The 19,254-nt window shown below is 30.3% G+C and overlaps 1 protein-coding gene across 1 annotated transcript in view; it reads left to right on the top strand.

Annotated features, from left to right (window-relative positions):
- The window catches only part of LOC125823082 (fatty acid amide hydrolase-like), a 339,008-nt gene that overhangs the window by 285,734 nt on the left and 34,020 nt on the right, over positions 1 to 19,254 (top strand). Inside the window, exons 3-7 of the mRNA XM_049502504.1 lie at positions 891 to 1,000; positions 1,088 to 1,148; positions 4,531 to 4,691; positions 11,046 to 11,175; positions 15,807 to 15,884. Coding sequence (XP_049358461.1) covers positions 891 to 1,000; positions 1,088 to 1,148; positions 4,531 to 4,691; positions 11,046 to 11,175; positions 15,807 to 15,884 — 540 coding nt within the window. The remainder of the gene's footprint in view (positions 1 to 890; positions 1,001 to 1,087; positions 1,149 to 4,530; positions 4,692 to 11,045; positions 11,176 to 15,806; positions 15,885 to 19,254) is intronic.

The following is a 19,254-nucleotide window of genomic DNA, read 5'->3' as shown; positions in this document are numbered from 1 at the left end:
TTTAAAGATTGTCCTGGTTTTTGCTTCATCTTATTATAGGGTGTTAAATTAATGAATAGATTAGGTTGGATTTAGATGGAGTGAATAAACGGATGAGTTATTAATTTACCTAAATGTTATTTGATCAATTGAGATGAGTTAGACTAAATAATTGGTTAAAACTCAATCTATCAAATTTTACTAAGTTTTAATCTTTTTTATTTGATTTCTTAATTAAAATAAATTATTTAGTATGACTATGGGAGATTGATGAGTTCTTGAATTATTAAATAGATCGGATAGGACGAATCATCTTCTTATGATTTAATTCTCCTACCTTAAAATCATCTTTATTTTACAAAGTTGATCATTAGATGAATTTCTTTCATTGAAAAATTAGAAATATTAAATATTTTTATATAATTAATTCCTTTTTTTATATATATTTTAATCCCCTTAACGAAAATTCAAAAAATAATAAAATGAAATGCTTGATGCAAGTGAAGATAGGATGGGGTAAACCTGGAGGTGAAAGGTGTATAGTGTATACGTTTCAGCATTTAATGAAAAAGGCAACGGCCATAAAATATGGTTGATTGATCATAATTGTTGGAGAAGGTTGTTTAACTTAATTAAATTTTGTTTTCCTTTTTATTTATGTAAAAAATAATTATAAGTTACACATCATTTAATAGCTAGTTAAGATATAAGTTATCATGAATAAAATTAATACAACGTTTAATTTGCAATTTGAAAATTAGTTAAATTTTGTTTTGAGTCAGGGGTCTATCAGAAATAGTTTCATTTCCTCACCTCTGAGATAGTAATAAGATTTGTGTTCATTTTTAGACCTTCTACACTGAATATGTTATTTTGTGATTATATTACAATTTTAGTATATTTATATGCAGCCCCTAGGATGGCCGGGTTTCTTGTTAAAGTGTTTGCATGGTTGTTGGAAACGCCCATCTTTGGATCCATTATGCTCTATTTTCTCAAGAGAAATAACTTAATTCACAAGGTACATTAATTTTATCTCATATTATATTAAGCTATATATGCTCAAGTTATGTGTATTTTATTACTGACAGATAGTTTCATTTGGCAGCTTGTTACATTTGCTGAGTTGCAAGAGTCACCTCTATATGTTCCACTTCACTATTATGAAGGTTAATTTGCTATTTAATTCCCTTTACTTGTTTTCTTTTTATATATACTTATTACAAGTGAGGTGGCTATTTCTAGATTAATCTTTGCATCTCAGGGTGAACACTTAAGTTTTAAAAATACTCAGTTTATTTTATTTATATAATTATATTATTTTAAAAGTTGAAATCTTTTTACATTAATGGATCGTGACTTTTGCGATGAGTTGTGACTTTTCCAAAGGGTTGTGACATTTTCAAATTGTTGCGACTTTATTGATGGATTGTGACATTTCCGATGAGTTGTGACTTTTCCAAAGGATTGTGATTTTTCCAAAGGATTGTGACTTTACCAAAGGGTTGTGCCTAATCCGATGAGTTTTGACTTTTTCAAAGGGTTATGTCTTGTTCGATGAGCAGGGACTTTTTTGAAGGGTTGTGACTTATCTGATAAGGCATAATCAGAACATATTCATAGTACTACTATTTGCTAGCTATAAATAGAGGGTTTCCTCTCACTTTTAAACTACAATTTTTTTAGGTTTTCTACTCTTCTTCTTCTTAAAAAATCTCAATTGTTATTTGCAATAGTTGATTAAGTTCGAAACCCAACGAAATTCGAGGTACCACATGAGAAAGAGTTGGTAAACAAATTGTAGCAAATCATTCATCAATTCACACTCATATTTTCCTCGGACTATTGTCATCACATACATACATCAATATTATTTCTATCATTTTAGAATATTAATACTCTTTTAATTAACCTACATGTTTTATTTATTGAAAAAAAGACTAATTTCCTACAAATAGTCACAACAATTTCTACCTTCATGTTTCTTCGGTCATAAATCACAACCATTCACTCCTTATAAATTCTAGGGGATCTCTTTTCTGTGACAATTTGAGATCAGTTAAAATTTTCATAAATGATTCATCCCCAATCCATTGATATGTTTCGCTGAAGTTCTTAGCATTGAAATTTAGGTACTGACTTTCTATCAAAGAAGAAAAGAAGAGAACAAAGAAATATGCAATTATCTATGAACTTTGCTTAACACATAAATCTTCTATATATAGTGCGCGAGAATTTTCATTTATTTTTCTTATTTTGTTTCTTGAATAATTTCTTTTGTGTGTTCCTTCGAGAGAGAATTTAAATACACACATTGTGAATTATTTTTTCTAATAAAATAAATAGATAAAGATGTGGGAGAGACAATAATAAATAAACAAATACAAAAAAGGCACATGATTGGGGTAAGATATTTCTTCTTTGTAATTCCATTTCTTATTCTTTTAACCTCAAATGAAGGAGTTTCTTCCTAATTTTGCTAATACATCGGGCATCAACGTAGTCCATTGAATTAGTAGTTTTGATGTTAAGTCTACTATTTCAAAAATAGATTTCACTTTTACTTATAATATGATAATATAACCGTGATAATAATTATTTTTTAATAGATGTGTAAGTAAAAATGAACGGAAAAAGTAAAGTGTTGGTGGCAACAATTTTCAATCAAATGAAACACTAGGGTGAATATAGCATGAACATATATTTTCGCCTTCCTTCTTCATTGTCTATGAATTGATCCACATATTTTTACTTTCTTATATTTATGTTGAGTATGATTCTTTTTAAGTATGAATTTCCTGTTATTTTGTATTCATTTTGATCTAAGAAAATTTTATGTCACAAGATACACTATTTGCTAGCTATATAAAAATGATAAGAAAGTAGTCATTGATCATAAAATGATCTTAAATTAAATAAAATAAAATAAAATATTCTATAAATAACTTATAAAAGTATTGATATTCACTATATAGGTACACTTTTTTTTTTGTAAAATTACATCTATATCATGGACTTACTCAAATATTAATTGAATAATAATATTTTATAAAAGATATATCACGTTTAAAGATAAAATATTAAAATATTTATGATAATCGTTCTTAGTGTCATGCACATATTAAATTTCAAGTATTAATATCTAAGAGAATAATTGTATTTAAATGGTGTCCATCATTTACAGTCGTAACCTCAAGAGGAAAAGTTATTGTTGATCATTTTTTTATCTTGATATTATTTTTCTATTTTGTTGGTTAAGTTTGTTTACCAAATTGAGTAAAGTAAAGAACAATACTACTTAAGAAATATCACTTTCTCCCCATATTAAAATTTTTTGAATGTGTTTTGAAATATTTCAATGAGATCTGGTCATTTTTGTCTCAAAAAATAATTAACTTTATGAAAATTTGTATTAATCATTTGAAAGAACTTGTCCAATATTCTTTCAATTATAATTATGTACTAAAAAAGCTTTAATTTAGTAATATTCATTCTATTTTATAACATCGTGTACTATATGATATGATACATACGTGCAACGCACATGCTGAGAAACTAATACAAATTATAAGTGTCAACTATACAGATCTCTTTAGTGATACACATGTATTCGTTGATACAAATGATGAAAATAAATTATACATGTACAAATACAAATTGATATGATTGTATACATTTTATTCATTGATACAAATTGTATTTTGTTAATACTATTGTATACATTGATACATATATATATATATATATATATATATATATATATATATATATATATATATATATATACAAATACAATCATTGATACATATGTATACCAGTTACATATATATACAATTATCTAATAGATATACAAATTCAATTTGCCTCTCTCCAATCTCTTCCCTCTCTCGCTCGCCTCTCTCCTCCTTCTTCCAATCTCGTTCGCCTCTCTCCTCTCTCTAGCATGTAGCTACGAATCGTAATTTAATGAGTTAATTAAAGCATTAAAAAAAAAAAGTGGGTGTAGCCTTCTTTAATGTGTTAATTAAGGATTTCGTTTTCATTTTAAAAAAAATAGCAGCCGAGACAATATGCTATTAAAAAAATGAACCCCAACATTGTGGCCAACTGGCTACTTTATGTCAATTATTTTTATATCATATTTAGTCAAATACTTTTAAGCTATTTTGTGCCAATTTATGTTGGGGTGTTGTCTATTCATGTCATTTCTCCATTTTTCTAGACCTAACGATCAATTCTTCCGTCCATAGTTCAACTTAATTACTCCAATTAATTGCCCATCACCTTCAAACTTTATAGTAATAGTTTGTTATTCATGCCAAACTTTTAGATGTCACTTAAAATTCAAACCAACTATTGATTTCATAACTTTATAGTAATAGTTTGTTATACTGCTTTAAATTAAATGCTCACCAGCAATATCAAACGCCCCGATGTTCAGTGCATGTATTAAATTTCCTCTTATTTAATTAAATTAGGCCCAATCTAATAGTTAGGCGTAAAGCATTCATTTATTAAAATAAATTAAATAGAGTACCTAATTGGTTACAGGTGGAAAAGAAGAAGAAAATCAAAGTGGAGCGTCTCCAAGGGAGCAAGTTAGGCAGGCATTGGGATGTATGGTAGCTCCAAAGCCTCTATACAGCTTCAGTAGGTGGACCATATTGGATTATTCAACTGCTTATAATTCTAAGCTTATTACACCCACCAAGGTATTAATTATTATTCTTTTTCTCATTTCTACTCTTATATAAATAAATATAAATTATATTATATCGTGTTACTTACATTGAAAATATTTCTCACACGTATAATATACCATTAAAATGTGTGTGATAATTCTCTTATCCTATTGCTTTTTCTTATTTTTTGAATTTTATTTTAAGAAATGTAGTACTTGCATATTTTTATTCTAAGAAAGTGTGGTTAAAGTAAGTAATCCTCGCTTAATAACACTATTACGAATCAACTTATAACAATTCCTTCATATTAATCACCGCATAACAATCCTTTCATTATTATTATTATTATTATTATTATTATTATGAATCATCATATAATAACTTTTTCATCATCCACCCTTGTATAAGTAATTTTTGTACTATTATTAGTGCATGTGTGTCCATTCCAGTATGTGTTCGGATATGTTTTAACTATTATTACTTGCATTGTATCCTACTGCAACTCTACAAATATATACATTGAATGGCAGTCGATGATTAGAGAGAAATAGATAGTCTTAGTTCTTCTGTCTCTTGATCTTATAACTATAATCTTTGAATGATTAATTACTGAGTTGTTAACTAAAAAATTGTAGTCCAAATACATAGAATCTGAAAAAGATAACGTATGTCTTCACAATTTATTTTTTTTGAAACTTGATAGATGGCGGTAGAACATGGGTTAAGCAATACAAGACAATATTAGTATCAGGCAACCCTACAACATAAGAAAACGCTTTCAACTACCCACCCTAGTTGCCGGTAAATTAAACCCAATAATGCCTACCAATTAATCATGTTTTTATTTAACTGATCAACAACAATGGTCATATCCAGTGCGTACTTTAAATTAAATATCAAAATATTGGAGTCGATTGTAGGTTACATGGTCATAATGAACAAGAACATTATGCACTACATCCGAAATTGTATTCAAGAAAGAGCGAGGAAGAGGAAGCAAAGGTAATCAAATGAATAAATTACACCCAAAAGTAGGAAGCAAATTAAGCTATTGATAAAGAGAATTTTCAAATCCAGAAAAATAAATAAAAATTATGGAAGGTGGGGAAAGGAGATCGAAGGTCTGAAATCGGAAGCAACCACCAAAGGATGAACAACAATCAAGTAAAGAAAATAGTACATAGAATGAATTTAAGACCTTGCACGAAAAGAATCAGACCTCACCTCAGGGGATATACCGAATACGTACGATAGGTGTTGATTCAACAAAGGAATGGATGGGTGGAAGGAGCATTCAAGGAAAACAAAATCAAACAACACCAAAAAAATACATCACTTAGCAACAGTCATCACTTTTCATTCATTTATAGCTCTAGTGAAATATTTCCAAGATCTAGACAATATAAAAGAAGACTTAATTTTAAAAATACAGTGACGACAAACTCATCATCAAGATATGAATATTCTGAAAAGAAGAAAAATTGACAGGCCTCAACAAATAATTATGAGGTTCAGTTTTCTTAATAAGCTCTTCAAAATAACTTCAATTATGTCAGGTGTAATGCAATAGAGAGGTGGAATTGTGGGAAGACATAGAAAGTATAACTGAGGTAAGTAGTAGTGAGTCATGGATAGTAGAAGGTGATTTTAATGTCATACTTAAGGAAGGGAGGAGAAACTTACATGAGATTTTTTCTCAATGTATATATATATATATATGAATAATAATGTGCTAATAGAGTTGCTCAAGATTGGGAATAAGCTTAATTTAATGGAATGTCAAGATTGAAGGGAATTGTATTTTTCAAGAAATTGGATAGAACAAGAGTTCTTATACATTCTTCCCAACAACAATGTACAACATTTAGTTAAACAAGGATCATATCATGCTTCATTACTAGTCCAGTGCAGCTTAGAGGAAAAGGTTGTGATCAAATCATTCAAGTTTCTCAATTTTTGGGTCAATCATCCTCAATTTCAAAATATTGTTAAAGAAGCATGGGGTGATACACTTTGTGGGAGATTATTTTATAGAAATTAATACCAAGATGAAAAAGATCAAGAAAGTCATTCTAATGTAAAGCATATAGACTTTTGGTAATATTTTTGATATAAATGACTATTCTGGAAGATGTTATCGAACTGAAGGAGACAAACTGAAAATTACACCCTTATAGGAAAATACACTTGAACTAAAAAAGAGTACAAATTGAACTAAGGAAATATTTGTATATAAAGAAGAGTACCGGAAGAAAAAGGCAGGCATGAAATGATTCAAATATAGGGGCATAAAGACAAGTTTTCACGCTCATATATCAAAGGTAGGATGAAGAAACTGTACACTAGTGAGGTACAAATAATTCAATGGAATGTTGTGAATTCAAATGAACAAATTGATGCAACAACAGTTACTTTCCCTAAGGACCAGTTTAAAAATATAGATGTGTTGAACAACCAAGAATGTTAGACAACATTCCTAACTTGATTTCCCAGAATCAAAATAAGGAAATGGTCAGACTGCCATATATTAAAGTGTTGGGTTATGAAGGTGATTAGGGCGTCATGCGGAAATTTACAATTTCAAATCATATGGTTGACAAATCAGACGACAAGTAAAAATATACTAAAGATAAACTATTAATATGGTTTGGTCAAGCGACCTGCATATTGAAAACTAATATTAAAAAAACATAAATATGTTTAGGAGAAAATCTCTCAATAAACAAGACTCTTAAGCGACTACATTGTGAATTCTATTGTGTTATGTTATGAAAATAGGGATCTTCAATTTATACATCTCCAAACTTTCCCTTTAAGGAAAGAATAAACCAAATATGAAAGAAAATTATATTTTCCTGAACAGGAAAAGTAAAAATATTTATGGTAATATTTTTTCTTTTCTATTAAAAAAAAATAAACTTCAAATAAGGTAAGAAAATCAGAGCAAAATCCTAACATAAAGAGGTTTAAGACATTGATTTGTGCTCTCAAAGGAGATGGCACAAATAGGCAGGATGATTTTCTTGAAACTTAAATGTTGTGATATTATTGGAGAAGACATCACCAAAATGGTCAAGGTTTTTTTTGTGTGGATACAATCTTCCAACATTCATAACACTCACAAACTTGGAGTCCGGAGCCAAAAGGGCAAAAAAAAAATTGTCAAAAATTCCAAAAGGGCACATTAATTTTTTTTAATCAAAAGGGTAAAATCGCTCCCTTAGGAGCGATATCCTTCGGAGAAAATTAACTCAGTCTACTCTGTTACGTTAAAATATATCAAAATCGCTGCCATATATAGCAACGATTTTGTCAAAAAAAAAACAAATTCATAAAATCGCTGCCACAGCAGCAAATTTGCCAACAAAATTTTAAAAAAAAAAAAAAAATCGCTGCATCGGCAGCGATTTTGTCAGTTTTTATTTTTTTTTAAAAAAATCGTTGTTCGAGCAGTGTTTTTTCTTTTTTTTACATAGAAAATTAAATTAAAGTCGCTACAATTGCAGCGATTTTCTTTAAAATTCTTTAAATTCTATATATGTTTTTTAAATAGCTGCTGAGCAGCGTTTTATTCCAAAACTTTTTCCTAAAACTTTTATTTTTCCAAAGCGTTGTCTTTAAACTTTTTTTTTAAAAGAAGTTTTGGAAAAAAAATTAAAAAGAAAAATAAAAAAATAAAAGAGAATCGCTGCTATTGCAGAGATATTAAATTTTCTTTTTTAAAAAGGCTGCTGAAGCAGTCATTTAAAAAAAATTAAAATTTGACAAAATCGGTGCTGGTGTACCGATTTTAAAAAAAAAAATTGACAAGGCAGCGAATTTAAGAGAAAAACAATTTTTAAAAATCGACAAAATCGCTGTTGGGGCAGCGATTTTTGTTTATTTTAACGGAGTAGATGGAGTTGATTTTCTTCGAAGGATATCGCTCCCTCAGGAGCGATTTTACCCTATTGGTTAAAAAAAAAATTGATATGTCCTTTTGAAATTTTTGACAATTGTTTTTGCCCTTTTAGCTCCGGACTTGACAAAATTGGTTCTTATTCCAAAAAAAATTGTCTAAGCTTTTCATCGATCTAAGTTTATAAGACTTTGTACTTTTGCCAATAAAATCATGTACATGATGTTTCATGAAAGCATTGTGAGGATTCTACCTAATTCAATTTCACTAAATCAAACTGGTTTTATCAAGAGGAAAAGCATCAAAGAATATGTGTTATAGGTACAAAAAATAATCAGGGATATTATACTAAAAAATATTTAATAGAATGTGGTTGTGAAACTAAATATGACAAAAGCATACGACATGACATCTTGTATTTTCCTAACAAAAGTACTAAGGACTTTAACTTCTTAGAAATCATTATTGATATGGTATGGAGGTTGGTGTCCAACAACTTGTATTCAATATTTGTGAATGGACAGGCATATCGTTTCTTCATTCATCTAGGGGTTGAAAATAAAGATATCATCTATCACCCATCATATTTATCATTGCTCCTGAAGTGCTTGCTAGCTAGCGGTTTGAATAAGCTTCATGAGATTGTTGAATTCAAAACGTATGGTATATCAAAATGAAATCTAACAATAAATCATTAATCGTATGAAAGTGATACCATTCTATTCTTTTTAGGAGACAAAAATTCAATTAAAAAGACGATGAAAATGTTGATCAAATATGAAATATGTTTCATGAATGCTAATCAATAAAAATGAGTTTTTCTTCTAGTTACATGAGAAGGCCTTAGAGGTACTAGGACAGAAGTTGAAAAGATGGACAGGAATATATCAAGGTTCTTTTCCTTTTAACTACTTGGATGCCCCGGTTTTTTAAAAAAAAGGATATCACAATTTAAAGATCTCATGAGAGAGATTAATAGAAGAGTCATGACAAAATAGCGAAGATATGCTTTAATAGCTCATGTGTTGCAATCTATGCCTATATATCTACTATCAACCATGAATCCTCCTAAAGGCGACATTAACATAATTCATCAGATGTTCGTCAAGTTCTTCAAGGGGTAAATAGAGCATAAAGATAAATATTGGGTGACATGAAAAAATATATATATGTTTTACTCAAAAGAAAGGAGGTGTGGGATTTAGATACTACATGATGTATCAATGCCTTTTTTTGCTAAATTATGATGGGATTTTAGGGTATCTACTAATTCATTATAGAGTTCTTAAATGTGGAACACGTATTGCAAAAAAGATTATTTGGCGGTGGCAAAGGATATTGGGACTTCACATGTTTGGAAAAAATTGATATAGGTGCGAGAAGAGGTGGAACATGATCAAAATTGATGATAAGCAAAAACAGATAGTTATAATTTTTAGTATGATAATTGGATTCAACAAAGTGCTTTTTATTTCATAAAAAATACTAAAGCAGAAGTTGTGGAGGTGAAAGTCAAGAAGTATATCAACAATAATGAGTGGGATATAGACAAGTAAAAATAAATCATTTCTAAAGAAAACAAATTATATTTTGGAGAACATAAAGTCCATAACAGACCTAGAAAGAGATCATGCATGGTGGATTGGGAGCACTAAAATAGAATTCACAGTGAAATTATATCATCGTATAATATCATGAGGATTAAAAGAGGAAAAAGGGAGTAGTTTTCAAATATTTGGAGGAAGGGGATGCTATTTAAATCAGTTTCTTTCGTTGGAGAGTGTGGAAGGGGAGAATTTTCACTAATGATAAACTTTCAAATATTCATAGAACCCATATTTTATTATTCCATTTATAATCGTTTACATAAATGTTTGATTTAGATGTATTGCATTATTTTAAAAAATAGTGTATACCTTGATTTGAGATTCACGTGCAACACACATGTATCAAAATTAGTATATATATATATATATACAAACTTAATACACGAAATATTAAAATAATAATCATAAAAAATTAGCATTATATTATGTGACAAAATCATGAAAATATTATTCTTCTTATATGGTTAGTGAACTTAAATAAGAATCTATAAATAGTCAAATACCTAGGTTAAAGAAATAAATATTATACATAATATAAAAAGATATTACATAGATGGAGGATTGAAAATGTCAAGGATAAAATAGACATTGCATGAAATAAATAATGATTTTATTTCCAAGATTATCTCGGCTATTATCATTTTTTGTTAGCCTTTTCAAATAAAAATTATAATATTCTTTCTATATTATTAGTGATTTATTGAAAAAATTATTTAAAGAAATAATATTTTTAGTAATAAAATTATAAAATTGAAAATATATAAAATATACTCCCCGTAAATTCATCATTTATTTTGTTTCAATAGAAAAGTTCTCTCTTTGTTACACCATTTCCATGGGATATTGAATAAAATAGTTAAGTGTTTTTGTTTTTGATAGGTGATGGAAAGGTTTTTATCAGCCGTTGAGCACTCATCTACTCCTTCAATGCAAATGTCATTTTTTATTAACTTTGACGCTCACGATATCTTGAGACAAGCTGCTCAATCAACTCATCGATACCAACAAGGTACCTACCATCGCCTTATTCATTTAAAATGTTTTTTCAAATTTTGATATGTTATATTCAATTAGGAAATTATTATTGTCTGTTATGATTGTCTTTTAATTAAGTCAAAACTTTTCATAACAGAGTTCTCATCTTATTTTTAGAAAATCATTTAAAAAGGTATTTGAAAAAGCTTTTAGTATATTAGAATTGGGTAAAGAGTCCAAATGATTTTTTAAGGAAAGGATTATGTATCGTACCAAATCTGTAAAATACACGTACTGATAGATTCAATACACTCTTCTTTTCTAGGGTTAGAGATTTTTCTTTGACTTACGTCTTCTTCTTCAAGTTGAACCACTTCTTCATTTTCATTGTGTTAATAAAAAACTTTGGGCTTATCCGTTGAGCTTGAAACATTTATTTTTAATCATTTCTTCTTGAGGAATAGATATTTCATGACACTTGAGGGGTCGATATCCTCACATGAATCTTTTTCTCTTTTCAATTCCTTGACATTTGCAAAGATGGATTGGTTGAGAAGTTTTAGATCCTCCTATAATCTAATTTCTTGCTCTAAAAGGGTTTGGAGATTTGTTTGAATGCCTTCAAATTTGGTACTTTGTTCTTCACTTTGTCGTGTCATTTTTTCTATCAAACTCAAAAGCACAACTAGCATATTCGTTAGAATAACTTTGGGTGGGGGGTGGGGGTGGGGGGGATAATTGGAAAAATCACCCCAATGTCCAACTTCACCACAAAGTAAATTGAAATTATACCCATTGATCATAGGATTGGGATTTTTTGTACATCTCTTTCCCAGGAGCATTTTCACAATCTTTTTAAAAATGAGGTCCTCCACATCCACAATATAGATAGGGATCATCAAAATATGGGTTGCCACCATTTTCATTCCAAAATGCCATAGTGACACAAGTAATAAAAATAAAATCTAACTAACACAGAGAAATACAAAAAATCAAAGGGAAAAGGGACAAATATACCCCCGAACTATCATAAATGGTACGTCAATATCCGTCACTAGCTATACTTTTGGATCGTGTATGTCCTTACTGTCAATATTCTAGAACGTATATACCCTTAGGATAGACAGAGGGACATGTGTCATAATCTTAAAGGTTTATCCGAATTTAATTTAATTTTTACCCACAATTAAAAAAACTCACCCATTTTTCATAATTTTAACCCACCCCTACCCGGTTAAAAACTCTCTTCTTCTTTCCCAATCTAACCTAACTTAAACAAGCATTGGTGTCAGTTCTTCCACAAATTAATTCTTTTTCTTCTAGTCCTTCGAGCCCCGCGCATACCAGATGAGCAAACACCATCTGGGTGTACACTTCTTTTGTGTTAGCATAGCCGACGTGCACCTTGTCAGCATAGCCAACTCTTATTAGGCTGCTTCATTCTCTAATTTATGCTCAATCATGGGTGCTTGTGTTTTGTGTTCATTGAGGCATGAAAAACTGCATATACAATAAGAGTTAGAAAAATATCAAAACTTGTGGAAAGTCAAAAGTTTTTTTCTGGTGGATTGAGTGTGGGGAAGAGATTAAGACTTGGTGGATTGAGTGTGGGGAAGAGATTAAGACTTGGTGGTTGTTTTATAGGTGAAATTGAATTAAAGAATTTGAGTTCCATCATGTTTTTCCAATCTCATACATTCAAAATCAAATCTTTATGAGTGATTTCAGCCAAATTAACTGAAAAGTTCTACAAACGATTTTTGTTGAAGAAGATGAAGAATAAGAAATTGTCCAAAGGATTTCTGGAAAAAAAATCATGTTCTTCTTCATTTGAAAATGTTGTTCAAATCTAAATGTTTGAAATAAGTCTTTGTTGTAGAAGTTAAGAAAAGAGGAATTTGAGAGTTCTGATTGTCTTACCGAACTTCTCTTTTGATTTTGGGTGCTTTGGTTACAATTTGGGTCATGATTGGGTTAAAATTGAGAAAGATGGGCGGGTTTTTGTAATTGTGGGTAAAAATTAAATTAAATTTGTGCTAGCCTTTAAGATTATGACACGTGTCCCTCAGTCTATTCTAAGGGTATATACGTTCTAGAATATTGACGGTAAGGACATACACAACCCAAAAGTATAACGAAGGGTATTGATGTACCATTTATAATAATTCGGGGATATATTTATCCTTTTTCCCAAAATCAAATACATTCACAAGTTTGGACCAAAACAAGAAAGTTTAGATCCCAAACTAACCCAAAAAGGTCAAAATTTTCCCCGATAACGACGTGAAAATTGATAATGTCCAAATCAACTTCTCAAAGCGTACAGAGTCTTATACGATATAATTTAAACAATTATGATTCGAGGGTCAAATCTCATAAAGAACAGTATATAGATAAGCTAGAAATTATCACAAACTATGCTAAACCAAACACTAATAATAATTGATTTTTGAGAAAACTATAACTATTTACGCATAAATATAAACTAATCTACAAAGTAAGTAAAAAATGATGAATGGTCACAAGCATGGATACATGGAAAATCACTCTCAAGTAACGATCTAATTTGTTTCACGATTTTACAAATAAGAGCGAGTTTATGCTAATTAATCTCAGCTAACTATTCTATAGTAGTTTCTTTCGGAATCGGACACTAACAAGACTACTTAATTGGCCGTCTCTTGCTAGATTAAGTGCATTAAGGACACCAAAATATGGCTACAGGTAGTTTTCTATAAGTATTAAAATTAAATGAGGGTTAATACTCCAAATTCTCGTTAATTAATCTATCCCAACCTCAAATAAAATTAAATAGGTGAATCCTAGGGTTAAAGAATAAGAATAATTAAAGACGCATTCACATCACTTTATTAATGATAAAAAATCATTCAATATATAAGCAAAACAAGATATTTAATCAAAACTATTATAATGAATATCCTCATAATTAGCAAGATTAAAGTCATGTAATAAAATACTACACACTTAGATATTCAACATGAAATGAAGAAAAGTATAAGAGATTTTTCAACTCAAATCTTCAAGTTTTCAATCCCCAAGTGTGGTGTGCGGACCCTAGACCTCTAAAAAATTGTATTCTGCCAATGATGCTAATAGTGTCTCCCATGTGTTGCTTTTTTATGACTCTTATCTTCTCATTTTCTTTAATTGACTTGTTTTTCAACCAAAACTCTTCTATACCATATAAAACCTGAAATATACAATAAAATCAGCACTATGTATTTATTATTAACAAAAGCCTAAGTAAAAATGAAGAGATAAGTTGATAAATACCAACTTATCATTCTTATATAGAACCCCAAATTAATTTTGGAATTTCTGATTCTTGATCAATTGGGAGGAGGTAAAAAAAAACAAGAACCCTTTAAAGGATCAGGGCGTTCTGGAATCTTAGAAAAATCTTAGGGTTAATTAGGTGGGGGAATTAATTAAGGGTGGATTAGAGAGAGTGAAAGGGAAAATATATGAACAATTTTATTTCAATCAAATTTTGAAATAAAATAAGAGTGGATCGGGTCGGTCGGAGCGGAGCAGATATATGAAGGTTAAGATAAGATTGTCAGACTAGAGTTGAATTTAGGATTATATGACCAAATTTATTTCAATCAAAATTTGATTGTAGTCAAAGCGATTGAAATTGACACAATTGAAATAAAAATTGAGACAAATCTTTAATCCTAATTAATTCAGCAAGCCTTTTAAATTAACAGACTAAAATGAGTAATAAAAAGGACTAGTTATGATAATTGAATTATAACTTATCTAATTTTCATACATCCTTCATTCATGCACTTATTTTGAAATAAAATGATTTTCACATTAATAATATTTAAAAATTAAATATATTAGGGTATATTTTGGCCAAATGAAATGGAAATATTTCCTGAAAAATATTTTAACTTTTTGTAATATTCATTCTACTTTATTTGCAACTGTAGAAGCTTAAATAATTAATCAAATTTATAAACTATCAAAATTGAATATCAACACGGTGTAAATGATATTTGATAATTTCAATCATAAGGATTATGTGGCTCAATTAGCCTTTATCTCTCCTAATAATTAGTTGTTGAGAGGCTTTAGAAAATTATATTGTACAAATCATTGGACCTAATTTGTTTGGTTAACAAGAGATTTAAAATGGGCGGAAAATTAGCATATTGTATATATCGATTTCTCTAAAATATTTATTAAAGCAATGACATAATAATAAATCTTTTACTCTCTTTATCCTATTAATGCAATATATTAGTATCAGTTTTAGGCTACCCAAAATAAATCACATATTTTTCTATGTGATTTTTTAAAAAGTTTTAGCATTTCCATTTTACCATAGTAACATAACTTTTAGAACCCATTCGATATTAGAGTTCATTTCCCAAAAAAAAAAAAAAAGAGACATGTGAAAGTAACACCATAATTCTTTTAAGAGAAATTTTTTAGTACTTCACATATATTTAACTTATACGTTAAAAATTTCATCTAATTCTATGGTTAGTCAAATTTATTTAACCTAAAATGCGAGTAAATTAATTACTTTGCTTTTCCTTTGTTTTCTTTTGTAGATGATATTTTGCGTAATATATTAGAAGAAAATTAACGCGATCGTCTTTTTAATATTTTTGTCAATGTGATTGTTGTCAGGTGAAGCATTATCGGTATTGGATGGAGTTCCAATTGGCATAAAAGATGAAATTGATTGTATGCCTTATCCCACCACAGGTAAACACACCTTTAAAAAGTTTTGTTATTTCTTGGCATATAATTTTGCGAATTGCCTATTATATATATATATACAAAATGACTCATTAAGAGGCATGCATAGTTAGTGGGAAAGGAAGTTACGTACGTTCATACCTGTCTAACTATATATATCTCATTTGTTTTATGCATATGATACCCTCATATTAACTAAAAATAACTAGTGATGGGTTCCACTTTACTACACAGTAACAACTAATTTTCTGTCGGAACGGCCTTCATCTATCCATGCATCCATCATAGGAAAAATCTACTAACAATGAAAAATGCACTAATGCAGTCCTAAAAAAATATCTACTCTAGTTAGTTCAAAAGGAATATATATCTTCTGAAAAAGCATAGAAAATAAAAATCAAGGAATCCAAAGTTGTACCTAAGGCTTTTTAACAGCATGACCTTCTTTATAATAGATCTTAACCCCCGCCCCCTCATTAATGGCCTTACCCAGGCCACCACAAGATCATATACTATATATACACACCCATTACCGGGTGATATGTGTCATGTATGTTCAAGGGATAAGACAACGGCAAACAATCTTCAGCTAAACTCTAGCGTGTCTGCTTAATTAGAAGGTCTGGTGAGTCCCCTTTAGTTAGTGGTGGGCCCACCTTGCACTAAACTTTAGAGTGTGATGAATGTACTGATACAGAGGTAGAATGTATAACTCCTAAAGTGACGTGGGATCAATAATCAGCATGTACAACAACTCATTTAAGGTTGTGGAGGTGAAGGTGATGATCTGCCCCCTTATGGCCGGCCACTGCGGTTGTCAGGTCCCAATTGACATAGAATATGGGGTATATATTCAACTATCCATCCGCTCATCAGGGTGCTACCTTGCTCCTTGTGGCTTTTAAACCACTCCTTACCCTCGCCTTCTTCAATCCACCTCGGTCCAAACCTCCGTGCAGATACATGAGGTGCAAACACGACTAATGGAGCTCCTCAATTACAAACTATGTCCCATGTAGGTCCGCTTTTGGCTCCAACCGATGGAACCAACTTTTCTTTTTCCTCTATATTCCCTTGATATCACATATAGTACTTGTCAGATTAAAAAAATATAGACTATCAAACTTCATTTTAGATGGCTAGCAAACTTAATTAATTAGTATCTAAAATGAAGATTTAAAAGGGTTAGGATGATCCCATACTTAATTTGCTAGCATGGTGATACTAGATTTTGTATCCGGCTACTTATATTTGCCTAACTAACTCAAGTCATCGACTAGATACCACTACAAATTAAAAAAGTATATCACTCTCGATTATTCAAGATATCAAAGACCCTAAGCACTTTTCACTTTGCATAATTCTGAGTTAACAATATATAGGGTAGGGTCGTTTCACATTTGATTTTGCATCGTACTACATCATTATCAAGCATGTAGTTTCAATTCAAATAGTAGCCCAACAATTCACACTTCAATTTCAAGTTCAATCCCAAGGGCTCTCAAACTCACATTTCAAGCAATATCTATCAAGCACTATACTTCTACACAACAAGGCAGAGATTTTGGTTCACCCAATAACATATGATCAAACGCACATGCCCGTTATTGATTTGACATTATGATTTCTAACCTAGGACACAAAAAGGGAAAGGGTTGAACAAACTATGGATCAAACAATTAAGTATATAACTCTAAATCAGTTGCAGACTCACCTAAATACTTGAAGTAGTGAAAGAAAAAGAAAATTTGTGAATTTAGAGGTTGCTACACGATCACTTCTAGAGAAATTCGAGAGGAGCGGTGCAGAGGTGAGAAATGAGAAGAAATTTTGTGCCTAGGGCTTATATTAAGTCCACTAGGTCAGGTCAACTCGATATATCAACTTATTTTGGCTTAGAAACAGGCCGGGTACGGTATTTTTCATGTTTAAAGTTTATCCATAATCGTGGTGCAAGGCTTAACGTGCGAGACTTAGTCGGTGCAAACTGCAGGTTCACAGCGCGAGGTGCCCTATTTCAGAAGCTTTTATTTTTCCCAATCACTAGCTTTCTTTAATGCACGTTTCTCTATTCCCTTGGTGCCTAGAACCTAAAAACACCCCCGAGAGTTGTTAGAAATTAAAGGTGGATGGCATCCCACCAAGCGCTTTAGTTTCGGTAGTGGCACAACACATTTTTTTATTTTATTATATATTTTCTTAATTTTATAACCTATACTATGACAATCACAAGTTGTCTCCCAAGTAGTGCATGATTTAACATCGTGACACAACAAAAGTCGATGGTTAAGACCTCTCATGAGCCAATTTTTGCTTCTATTTTATTTAGAGAGGTTCGCCATCTTAAACTCTCTCCTACTTTCTCTTTTCTTTTATGCTTATCGGCTCATGTTTGGGTCACTTCGCCACTTGCTCATTCTTCTGCAACAAGCTCTCTATATACCCACACTAAATTTTGGCCACCTCTGTGATCCTGCATAGATATCTATAGAGCGAGGGTGTGGAGAGCACTTTGTAGACATTGAAAATTGCTGGTATTTTTAAAGATGGGGCAGTAAAAAGAATTGATCGAAATCACTCTCAATTGATTGAAATGACTTTTAATAGTTTTCAATGATTTTATTAAGCATTGGGGGCTTAAAATAGCCAACATAAAATATAATCGGCATAATTTGAAATTTAAAACAATCAAAACTATCTCAACAACTCAAACAACCTAACTAAAACTCAAAATTCAAATTATCTTAGACTAAACAACTTATTTTGCTAAAAACTACAGCAATAACTTAAAACAAATTTCATCACTCCTCCTTTACTTTAGTTACTGCAACTTTAGAAATAGCTCCTCCTCAATTTTCGCTCTAGCAGTTGATGCTGAATTTCTCTTGATTATTTTTGAACTTGCATATTTTTTGGATATTGACGATCTTTCTCTTTTTTCTTTCTTTTTCTTCTTTTGATTTTGATCTTCAAAAACACCTTCCATGGCATTGTATTATGTAAAAGTCCTTTACAAAGTGGTTTTATTTGGACAATTATATTGTAGGATTTGTAAAGTATTGTTGTAAGTATTTTTCTTCCATCACAACAATACATATGATATAAGTTATAAAATATGATTTCATTTTCACAGACCAAATCTGATAGTTTTTGTTAGTGAAACTTTTTGGGCATTCAAAGAGAGAATGTTTCTTGTCATTTTTTAGGTTAAAAATTGGTTGAAAATAGTGGCCCTGATGGATTAAAAGGGTAGCCCTTACGGGTTGAAAATGGTATTGTATTTCTTTGGAAGATTTCACAGATTCCGTAAGATCAATGAATCTCTTGATATCACTGTTGGTGTTTTTTAAAATGAGACAACAAAAAGAATTGATTG

The sequence above is a fragment of the Solanum verrucosum genome, unplaced genomic scaffold, assembly GCF_900185275.1.
Source record: "Solanum verrucosum unplaced genomic scaffold, falcon-dt-bn FXZP01000301.1, whole genome shotgun sequence".
Classification (NCBI taxonomy): domain Eukaryota; kingdom Viridiplantae; phylum Streptophyta; class Magnoliopsida; order Solanales; family Solanaceae; genus Solanum; species Solanum verrucosum.
The sequence above is the reverse complement of the archived record's forward strand: the minus strand, read 5'-3'. Positions and strand labels throughout refer to the sequence as shown.